Genomic DNA, 11,821 nt, shown 5'->3' with positions numbered 1-11,821 from the left:
GAAAAAAAAGTCAGTCCGTGAGCGTCAGTGAGCCGCACCGGGCTGCAGGCGGAGCCGTGACAGCCTCCAACGGTCCCGTTACGGCGGGTTTGAAGTTTTGCTGCGACTCGTGATGAATTTGCGCGCCTCATCCACGGAGCCGATCCACTTCCTGGCCCCCCCGGACAGCGTGAGCCGGAGCCGGGCGGGGAAGAGCAGAGCCGGCCTCAGACCCAGCTGGTAGAGCTCCGACATGACTCCGCTGTATTCCGCTCGTTGGCTGGCAACTTCGGGGCTGTAATCCTCCACTATCCGGATGGGGTGGCCGCGATATTCCACCTTTCCTCTACGGCGCGCCTCCCTGATGAGGATATCTTTCGTCTGGTACCGGTGAAGGCGGAGGATGACCGGACGCGGTCTCTGTCCCGGGGCCGGCTTGGCGGCGAGCGAGCGGTGCGCTCTGTCTATCTCTGGCGGTGACGGCAGCGTATCATTCCCGAACACCTCACACAGCAGCTTGGAGAAGAAAGCCGCCGGAGAACCGCTCTCGGTCGACTCCGGTAAGCCCAGGATACGGATGTTCTGCCTTCTGCTTCGGCTTTCCAAATCCACCACCTTAGCCTTCAGCCGAGCATTATCATCCCGTAGAGTCGAGCAGATGCCTTCAAGGTCCGTAACTCGCTGGCTGAGGTCTTCTGTGGCGAGTTCAAGGGACGAAACCCGTTGGCCATGGTCCTCGACCGCGAGCCGCGTTTGGTCGAGTTTGGAGTCGAGCTGACTGAAAGTATTTTTGAACTCGGCGGCCAGGGCAGCGCGGTGTTCCTCCAGCAACGTGGTAATGGCCGCCAGGGTTAAGACAGCGCCAGCCTCGTCCTTTTTTCCCGACTTGCCGCTCTTCGAAGCCATCTCGGAGGTAAGTGGGCTCGTTCGAGACAAAGAAAAAGAAAAACAGCAACAGGGAATCCCTTTTAAAGGAAAAAGTTTGAAAGTTTGAGGGCTTGGTGGTTTAAAAAGTTTGGCATTTACGGGAGCACTCACGAAACACGTCTACTCCATCTGCTCACCAACCGGAAGCCCCTCTGTTGAGTTTTAAAAAAATATTGAAAGACAAAAAAATTAAGGATTACAATGCAAAATCGTTTGAATATAATTTAATTATGCAGAGCGATTTAGAGTAAATTTTCTTTTCTTTCTTTTCTTTTGTATTTCTGATAAACTGGGTTATCTTTTGGAAGGTACAGGATCGGCAAAAATAAGCTTCGGCTTCAGCCTGCTCCTTTTTCGGTTACACAGAGTTTGTGTGTTATTGTTTATTGTGTGAAACTGATTAGTGTAAATATGTATGATAATGTTTTGTCAGTTACATGCACACAAGTTAAGTTGCATATAATGTAATTTAACCGAAATAAACTATTCATTCATTCATTCATTCATTCATTCATTCATTCAAAAATGGTCTGCAACGAGGATGCACCACCTACATATTTGAAAACAGCTGTCAAACGTTTTCTTCAGGTGACATGATGACAATTAGTCAATAAATTATTCAGAAAGCAGTAATTGCTTCTGCTATTGGGTCTCAAGCTGACACCAGGTTGCACATGGGGAAGTGATTTCTCGGTCTTGTCTTTTGTGCAGACATGGAACTCGCTGTGCAGGGGAAGTTGCAGCGGTGGCCAACAACTCCAACTGCGTTGTCGGCATCGCCTACGATGCTCACATTGGAGGTAAACTTCTCTTTCTTTTATATGCAGACACTTCCGAGAACCAGTGCAGACATTTGCTCTGTTGTCTTTGTTTTTTAACGACACTCTCGATGTCATTCAGTGAAATATCTTGTAATTGCATGGACATTACTGGAGTCTTTGCATCTACTAATGAAGTCAACCATGTTTTCTTCATCCAGTCATGTGGTTCATAACATACACACTCTGCAGTGGAAATTCTGTAGGTCGGCGTTATCAGACACCTGTGGCTGGGAGGGAAGCACCTGCTGTTGACGGAGAAGCACAATGAAAGTTGAAGGATGTGCAACAGAAGTACTGGACTTAAAGACTCCGGATCAAAATCTTAAGACCAGCTATGAAATTGCAAGAATTTTCATTTTGCACTGCTGGATCTTAAGAAGGTTCGAAGTTGAGCTTCAAAATGCAAAAAGAAGAAATGAGAACAAAGGAAAGAAAATGAGCCTGCAACTGGTTGAAAACAACAATTTAACGTGCCCTCGCCATCCGGAGATCAGGGCCGAGTGATTACTTGAGGATTTAAATACTACTAATATTCATACCACAGTGCAGCGTGATAGATTTATAATCTGAACTTGTGTTTTATGTCTAGAGTCAGATGTATACATGTATACATCAGTGACTGTGCCGTTAGCTGAACCTTCTTTCTTCCATTTCTTCCATTTCCTTCATTCTCGTCGCGAAGCTGCTCTGTTGTTTTGACAGCAGGGATTGTGTTTGTTGGGAAAAGGGATCCGGATGCTGGACGGGGATGTCACCGACATAGTGGAGGCCAAGTCCCTGGGGATTAGACCCGACTACATCCACATCTACAGCGCCAGCTGGGGGCCCAAAGACGATGGCAGGACAGTGGACGGCCCGGGGCCCCTCACCAAGCAGGCCTTTGAGCAAGGCATCCGGAAGGTCTCAAAGAAATTATCTTCTTTCCAAAAGTGTCTGAATAGTACGGAAGAGTATTAGGGCCAGGCAGGAGAAAAATAAAAGTAATATTTTAGAGGAGGAAGATTTTTTTTTCATTATGCACTTCGAGAAAAAAGTCGAAATGTCGAGAAAAAAGTTGAAGTGTTGAGAATAATGTTGAAGTACAATTTCAAGTAAAAGTCGAAATGTTGAGAAAAAGTCAAAATTTCGTGAATAAAGTTGAAATGTTGAGAAAAAAAAAAGGCAAACCCAAAATGTTGAAAGAGCCATATTGGACCAAAAACACAAAAACCAAATATGTCTGGAAATATGTCCGCATAAAATGAAAAGTCTTGTATAAGCCTTAGAATGAAGGCAACACATGCTGCATGTATCTATATTAGTTATAACTGGGGGAAGATCTTTTTTTTTCATAATGCACTTCGAGAAAAAAGTCGAAATGTGGAGAAAAAAGTCGAAATGTTGAGATTAATGTTGAAGTAATTTCGAGAAAAAAGTCGAAATGTCGAGAATAATGTTGAAATACAATTTCGAGAAAAAAGTCAAAATGTATTTCAACATTATTTTCGACATTTCGACTTTATTCTCGAAATTTCAACTTTATTCTTGAAATTTTATTTCAACATTAATCTCGACATTTTGACTTTATTCTTTAAATTGTATTTTAACATTAATCTCGACATTTCGACTTTTTTCTCAAAGTGCACAATAAAAAAAAATCTTCCCCTCTCAAATATGTTTTGTCCTGCATGGCCCTGATACTCTTCCGTAGAATAAAGGCGTATGTGGACATGCACATGTCCGAGTTCCCTCCCAGCAACACATCTCTCTCCACTGTCTGCTCCCACAGGGGCGCAGAGGCCTGGGCTCCATCTTTGTTTGGGCAGCAGGTAACGGAGGTCGGCAGGGGGACCACTGCTCGTGTGACGGCTACACCACCAGCATCTACACCATCTCCATCTCCAGCACCACGGAGAACGGAAACAAGCCCTGGTACCTGGAGGTGTGTAGCTCCATCATGGCCACCACCTACAGCAGCGGAGAGTTCCACGAGAGGAAGATCGTAAGTCCTGCTGCTTCAACTGTACGAGGGGGGGGTCTGGTCCTGAGTACTGGTGTCCAGAGGCAATACAGTCCGAAAGACAGAGTTCAACATTTAAATAAAGCTTGGCAATAAGGCTGGAGATCCATTCAAATGTCAAGAATCGATTCGATTCCGATTCTTAAGATTCAGAATCGATTATCAAGATTTGATTCGATCTGATCCGATATTGATTTGGGTTAGTGTTATTAAAACTGCTTTTTGAGCTGTTGCATGAATTATATGACTGTGTAGTTATGCAATATATTAATACTAGTATTATATTGAGATTCAACAGCAAGTATTGCAGCTAATGATGCTGTAAGGACCAATCAGCTCCCAGAATGATGATATAACTGCTTTCAGAAACATCATGTGGTTCAGAATTACCAAACAGATCCAGGGCAGCAAACAGAGACGGATGAAATCGCTTTTATTTTTTAACACATTCCTTTTTTCATTTTTTCCATTTTTCTGTCTATTTCGGTTTTGAATTTTTGAGAATTTGGTATTTTAGCATTTTATGCAAATGTAACCCCAAGACAGTATATAAAGTAATGAAATATAGACAATTTATGTAATTATAACTGAAAACTTTAATGTTTTCATACCTTTAAACATATTTAAAGGCAAAAACATGGCACCAGTTATTCTCATGTCCAACAAAACATTCCTTTTTCGGGCATAAACAAAAATGTTTTTGTAACCCGCTAGGTGCAACAGGGTTAATAATGAATGGGCTAGTACTAGGTTCGTAGAGGAGGGTTTGAAGGAAAACGACAACCACAATGAATAAATGGAGCCACAAGGTAGTTTAAATGGAAAATGAACTGTATTAAAGTGAAAAGGTTGTATCAAAATAAAATAACACATTCAGTAATATTCAACTGATCTTCAAATATAAACAGAAATTGTCCGTACAAATAATTGTACAGTAATGTCCTTTGAAATGTTCCTTTAAATCAAAAATGTTCCTTTAGGTCAAAAATGTTCCTTTAGGGTGAAAAAAGAACTGCAGCGCGCGATAGTTCAGAGTCAAGTCAAGTCAGGGGATTTGTAAACAGTCAGGGCTCAATAGTCAAGGGTATGTGCAGTGGTCCTACCACAACACACTCAATTAAGGCTGGCCGTCCTCCTCGGCTCAGGTGCTCGTTCTCTGCTCCTTGGGTTAGGAGTGTTTCCACTGGCTCGCCATCTCCGTCCACGAGGAGAATCCAGATCCAGATCCACAGAAAGTTCTGAGGGTTCTCAAAAACCTAGCCTGTATAAAAACAGGACTATTACTACTTTCAAATCCTCAACTTTGTATTATGGCCATATCCAAATCTCATCACACACTACTGGAACACAGTAATGATTAGATGAATGATCTTCTTTAACTGTACAGTTCTCTTTTTTTCTCAAGGTAAGTACCTCAGTAGTTTACCATGAATTATGGTATTTTTTATCTGTTTACCAGATGAAATAAAATGAATTTCAACACTCTTTTTAACCATGAACTGAAAATAACAAAATGCACCTTTAACACACATTAAAATAATACATTCAAGACTTCAGCAGGCTTTAACACATACTTCATAACAGTGCATCTAAGAATAAAACAGAAAATACACACACAGAACAGCAAAATAAATAGCAAACCTCATTGTTCATCAGATAATCCGAGCAAAATAAGAGCTTTGCCTCTTAACACACACACAATGAAAAGTAGTTGTAAGTCACGTTCATGTACAAATTCTCCGCCATTTCATGGACTGATAAAACATGTAGCTACGGCTGTTAGCATTCGCTAGCTAGCGCGAGCTAGCTCAGATAACTCACCAGGTCCCTTGCCGAAAACAACTAACAGGTCTTCAAACACTGCTCCGCTTCCGGTGAGGTATAATTTCAGAGATCTTCTGTGCTGTATTATTATTATTATTAGTATTATTATTATTATTATGTATAGTATATTATATTATTATTAGTATAGGTATCGGACAGGTGAATGGATGAATGAATGGGATGCCTGGGTCTGGGGCCCTCCGTTGTCGGGCCTGCGCGGGTGTCGCCTTGTTGGGGGGTTCCCTCTCTCCGGGCCCGTCTCCGGTCCCCCCCGCTGCCTCTACGGCGGGGCGCCCCTCTGGTCTTGGAGGGCCACTTTCGTGGGGGACGGGTGCGCCTGCCCGCGTCGGCGGCCGGGGCGGCTCTGTCTCTCCGGGCAGGCTGGCCCCCTGCCGGGTGGGGGTCGTTGGCCTGAAGGGTGAGGGCCTCCTGGCCGCGTGTCCGGCCCGGACCGGGTGGCCGGGGATTGCCTGGGTCGCGGTCCGCCGCCGCGGGATCCCTGGCTGCTTCTTTCCGCGCCGTGGGGGCCCCGCCCGCGGGCCCCCTCGGCCGCCGCCGGGTGGGGGGGGGGCCTCGCAGGCGGTGGGTTGCCTCCCTCCTACTTCTCCCCTCTGTGGGGTTGCCGGTGGCCTGGGTTCCGGGCTCTTCCTTGTCGGCCTCTGGTCTCGCGGGTGGCGGGGTTGCTCCCCCCCCTCCCCCACTATAGATACACTTCAGGTGGAGCTTTGTTTGGTTTATTACACACACACACACACACACACACACACACACACACACACACACACACACACACACACACACACACACACACACACACACACATACACACACACATACACACATATAGTCATTTAGTCACATGCATACACACACACACACACACACACACACACACACACACACACACACACACACACACATGCATGATCATATACATACACACACACACACATAGACATACACACTGGCTTGTTCACCTGCATGCTGCGTGTTTTGGATGGCTCCGTGCCGGTTTCGTGCTTTGTTTGTGGTTTTTTGTTGCAGATTTCCAGTGCTTGACGTGTGTCTCCGTGTGTTCCTGCTTCCTGGATTGGCAGTGGATGTCGTCACCCCCCCCCCCCCCCCCCCACCACCTCCCCCCCCCCCCCCAAAAAAAAAAAAAAAAAACACTGGGTTTGTATGTGTATGTTTATGTATGTGTACGCATATGTGTGCGTATATATATGTATATATTACATATAGTAATAATGCACATATATACACTTTTGTTTTCTACCGTCATGGTATCAATCAATAATATGTGTGCAGACAAGGTAAAAAAAAAAAAAAAAAAAAAAAAAAAAAAGAGATCTTCTGTGCTTCTAAGTGAGTTAACAACCGCTTTTTTGTTTAATAGTTGTGACTTTCTTCTGTATTGTCATCTGCTCGTTATCTATGCCATGACTCAGCTTTTCTGCCCGCATTTCTCTCTCTCGCGCTAACTCTCGCGAGAATAGGCGGAACTCTCGCGAGAATAGGATGGAAGTGTGGAGTGTGTGCAAAATAAATAAATAAAATAATAACCCAATGAGAGTTAATAAATAAAATAAACATTTTCAAAGAAACAATAATATTACCAGTTCCAATTTTGTACTGGATTTCATATATATATTTCTAGTCCCAATTATCTACTGGGTTACATTTTCTACTACTGTTTCATGATATAAAAACTCCTGCTTCAGTGTTACTTTTGATTTGTGTGTCTGAAGTTACAGATTTCTTACGGAAAAGTATTAGGGCCATGCAGGAGAAAAACTATTTGAGAGGGGAAGATTTTTTTCTATTGTGCACTTCGATAAAAAAGTCGAAATGTTGAAAAAAAAAAGTTGAAATGCCGAGATTAATGTTGAAATACAATTTCAAGAATAAAGTCGAAATTTCGTGAATAAAGTCGAAATTTTGCCCTTTTTTTTCTCAACATTTCAACTTTATTCACGAAATTTTGACTTTTTTCTCAACATTTCGACTTTTTTCTCGACATTTCGACTTTTTTCTTGAAATTGTACTTCAACATTAATCTCGACATTTCGACTTTTTTCTCGAAGTGCATAAGGAAAAAAAAATCTTCCTCCTCTAAAATATTATTTTTATTTTTCTCCTGCCTGGCCCTAATACTCTTCCGTAGATTTCTACTTGTTGTAGTGTTTAGTGTTCAAGTATGCAGATTGTTAGCAGTCATCAGTGGTTGGAGGGAAGGAGGTGCAGGTGACTGGTCCTCGTTGCACACAGAGATGAGCAGCTGTTCTTGTTCATGGTGAAACACGATCAGGGCTGCCACGAGTCATACGTGTGCTGAAGCACATTTCTTATCTAATATCTGAACATCTGTCCTTCTTCCTGGCAGGTGACCACCGACGTGTGGCAGCGCTGCACCGACGGACACACCGGCACCTCCGTGTCGGCTCCCATCGCTGCAGGGGTCATCGCGCTCGCTCTGGAGGCCAAGTCAGTCTCTTCCCCGTGTTGTTATTTCATTAAAAGGAACCCTGGTTATTAAGACTTGTAGTCCCTAATTAGCCACAATTGTTCTCTTATACTAAAATATGTTGTTAGAAACACATAAAATAATCTAATTGCTTTAAAAATCTACAATGTTTATCACATATTTTGACCTGCGGGAGGCGCCATGTTTTACCTGCGCAATGCATTCTGGGGGCGATGACGTAAAGCGGTGGCTCTGGGAAGATAAGCCCCGTTAGTTTAACTGGGACAGGTATCTAAAACATAGATGAGCAGCACTCTCCCGGCCGTGGAGGCTGACGAGGGAGCCCATAAGACGTCTCGGTTCAGGCAAACTGGATCAAAGTTCTGTGATGCACGTGAGATCTGCAAAAATGATCAATGTCGTGCGCATCTCACCAGTGCATTAGGCTCCTACGGAAACGGCGTAGCCTACGGCGTAGACGGCGTAGCCGGGGCTTTAGAGCCTGCAGCGCACTGCCATCCGCTCTCCGCTCTCCTCTCTCCGCTCTCGCCGCCGCCGAGATGGAGACGCCGGTGGGCAATATGCACGTTTGGGAGGGCATAGCCCACCCCTGCCCCCCCTAAAACCGGCTTCGGTGCTGGGTGATGACAGATCAGATGCTGAGGGGACTGGCCCGGGACTTTGACGAAACGGGAGGCGCAGACTTCGCTTCAAATAGGCAAGAACATCTTTATTTAATTTAATGACGCCAGATCTGGCTGGGGTTTTTATTGTAGCATCGGCTATCTGCTAGTTGAAACGTGTGGTCGGTTAGTCTATCTGAGTTTTATGGTGTTTTTGTAGTTCATGCTTTATGGTGCGGTACTTTTTTTTTTTTTTTTTTTTTTACTTTTTTGTAGGTGCGCCGTCACCTTAATGTTTAGCTGTGTTTTGATCTGTGTTTCTGGTGCGCCGTCACCTGTTTAGGTGTGTTTTCATCTGTTTCTGGGTGTCAAAACAGTGGACGGGGGTTAGCAGGAGCCACCGTCTGACGTCACTACCCAGAATGTATTGCGGTGTAAACAACAATGGCGACCTACTAGTTAAATTATATTTTCAAATTTTATAAAAACGAAGACATCAACAAGGTTTTTTATATCACATTGTTATAATTGATACCAACATTTATCTTTTAAGACCTACATGTCTTAATAGCCAGGATTCCTTTTAACAAGTAACGTTTTCACAGGGTACTATCAAGTACTACAGTATATTTCTGTTATCGCAGTACCCAGAATGAATACTTCATATTTGCTTGCTCCCACAGAAACATGAAATGCAACTGTCGTTTATATGAATTCATTTCATGGTGTGCTCATTGATTGACTGCCCAAAACATACTATTGTGCTGTTTTTGAGCTGCGTTACTAAAGTTTAAATAGCACAAATGTTTCTGGATGTTGTTAGGGAGTTAACGTACTGAGATCAGTGAAGGTGTTGGAGCTGGAGGAGCCTGTAGTGCAGTAAACCAATAAACAGCAGCTGCTGTAGCGGCTGACTGATCCTATGCAGGTTACGTCAGCCCCTGTTTCCCCGCGCCACAGCATCTGCAGCTCATGCAGCATCCGCTTCCTCTTTAAGCCAGAGAACCGTTTATAACCTACAACCCTTTCTTCTAACAAAGCTTAACCGTGGAGGTGTGCGCTCCGTCTCAGCGGCCTGTGTGATCCCCCAAGACCTTATCTCAGATAGTAGATATTTGTATGTGTTACTGAGTGTTTTGGCTTTAAAACAGGGCGCCTAAAGGCACAGTCTCCAACGCGCTGTAATGCGCTTTCATACATGTTTTCTGGGTTACTTACATGGGATGAATTGTTGGTTGAAGGTCCGGGTTGATTTGCTGCAGGTTGAGTGAATGAATGAACAAATGTACGAGTGGATGTGAGCGAGTGTGCCGTGCGGTCTTATAAACAACAAAAACATAGAAGTTGCTATGCATGCATGCATCAAAAAGGCTGATGGTTCAAAGTACAAATAAACTCGTTCAAAATGTCAAAACTAGATAAAGATTTAAGCGCATTCAAACTATGCAAGTGTACGGAAGCGTATTGCATTCACTTGAGAAAAAAAAATCTGCTCTGTTTTTATGAATTAACGAGATAATTATCTCAGAATTCTGAGAAAAGTTTTAATAAAAAAAAAATCTGCTCTGTTTTTACGAATTAACGAAATAATTATCTCAAAATTCTGAAAAAAGTTTTAAAGAAAAAAAATAATTCTGCTCTGTTTTTCTGAATTAACCAGATACGTCACAACTTGCAAGAAGCTGTCATTCACTAGAGAGCTGGATTTCATGGAAGCAAACATGTTCCTGTCCAGTTTAATCCAGTTTTATTTTGCTTTTGGTTTGAAACATTAGGAGATACTCTTGTCTTTAAGTTATATAGATGGTATTGTTATTAGTTTGTCGACTTTGCGCAGGAACCTCAGGACTTTGTGGTTGTTCAGACGGAAAGCCCATTCTGATCTGCTGGACATTGCAACTTTTCTCCAGGATAATTATCTTGTTAATTCAGAAAAACAAAGCAGATTTTTTTTTTCTCACGTGAATGCAGTGTGTGTCATCAAGTGTCTAACGAGTGTGCGGTTGAAACAATTTCTGCTCGGCATCCTTCAGCACCCGCACACCTGCGCCTGCTCTTCTTAATGAGATGTGTGTTGATGACGTCAACTCAACTCAAAATGCGACGCCTTGTAGTTCTTTACAAAACAAAACAAGAAAATGTCTCGTACCCTGAGTGTGATCCAGATAACAGGAGCGGTGTGTTGTGCAGCCTCCTGCTCACCTGGAGGGATGTGCAGCACCTGCTGGTGGAGACGTCCAGACCGCTGCACCTGAAGGCTGACGACTGGAGGACCAACGCTGCTGGACACAGAGGCAATCTGCATTCTACTTCTAATGCTAAAATACTACATTGCTGTTTTAAGTACTTGAAGCTTTCACTTTTCTCATACATTGCTGTTGTCACACGCCCGAGCCCTTTTCACTCCGACAGCCGAGTGATTTCTCTTGGTGATGGTTGTTGTTGCAGTCAGCAGCCTGTACGGGTTCGGTCTGGTGGACGCAGAGGCCATGGTGATGGAGGCGGTGAAGTGGAGGACCGTTCCTGCTCAGCACACCTGCAGCCACGTGTCTGTGCAGCATGGCAGGTGAGCAGCGCCCCCTAGAGGGGGTGGGGGGGGGGCTTTAACTAGACAGGATTTGCTGGCAGGCTTGTGGAGGTTTTTTTGTTTTTGTTTTTTATCCTGTGCATTAATGGTGAGTTAAAAAAAATGTACGGCGTTCAGAGGACGTTAAGTCAAAGCGTTATTAATGCGTTACCTTTGACAGCCCTAATTGTTTTATGTGTGGCCCCTTGAGTGTCCTTGTTGCTGCCTTGCCTTAACGGTGTGATGCTCAGCCTGGTTCCTGTTCAGGCACCTCCCTGCCGGCCGGAGCCTGAACAGCAGCATCAGCACCTCCGGATGTTCAGACACGCCCCAGCAGCATGTGGATTACCTGGAGCACGTCGTCGTCAAGGTGTTCATTGCTCACCCGCGACGGGGAGACCTGGAGATCAACCTCCATTCTCCGTCAGGGACCAGCTCACAGCTCCTGGCCAAGAGGTGAGGGAGCTGGACATGGGAGCGTCTGTTCAAACACTGTCCAGGCTGATGCAAGAATTCTTCTTCCCTTTTCTGATATCCATGTATGACCTTTAAAAAACACGTTCTTTACCAAATATACACTAAATGACCACATATTGTGTGCTCCATCCCCGGACTGCG

At 44.2% G+C, this 11,821-nt stretch overlaps 1 protein-coding gene across 1 annotated transcript in view; it reads left to right on the top strand.

The window, feature by feature from the left end:
• The first annotated feature begins 295 nt into the window (after positions 1-295).
• Positions 296-11,821, top strand: part of LOC133418992 (proprotein convertase subtilisin/kexin type 6-like) — a 29,303-nt gene continuing 17,777 nt past the window's right edge. The window contains exons 1-8 of the mRNA XM_061707970.1: positions 296-369; positions 1,618-1,706; positions 2,455-2,627; positions 3,496-3,708; positions 7,934-8,034; positions 10,828-10,931; positions 11,086-11,203; positions 11,471-11,659. Coding sequence (XP_061563954.1) covers positions 296-369; positions 1,618-1,706; positions 2,455-2,627; positions 3,496-3,708; positions 7,934-8,034; positions 10,828-10,931; positions 11,086-11,203; positions 11,471-11,659 — 1,061 coding nt within the window. The remainder of the gene's footprint in view (positions 370-1,617; positions 1,707-2,454; positions 2,628-3,495; positions 3,709-7,933; positions 8,035-10,827; positions 10,932-11,085; positions 11,204-11,470; positions 11,660-11,821) is intronic.

The sequence above is a fragment of the Cololabis saira genome, chromosome 2 (assembly GCF_033807715.1).
Source record: "Cololabis saira isolate AMF1-May2022 chromosome 2, fColSai1.1, whole genome shotgun sequence".
Classification (NCBI taxonomy): domain Eukaryota; kingdom Metazoa; phylum Chordata; class Actinopteri; order Beloniformes; family Belonidae; genus Cololabis; species Cololabis saira.
Note: the sequence above shows the minus strand (reverse complement) of the source record. Positions and strands in the feature narration are given on the sequence as shown.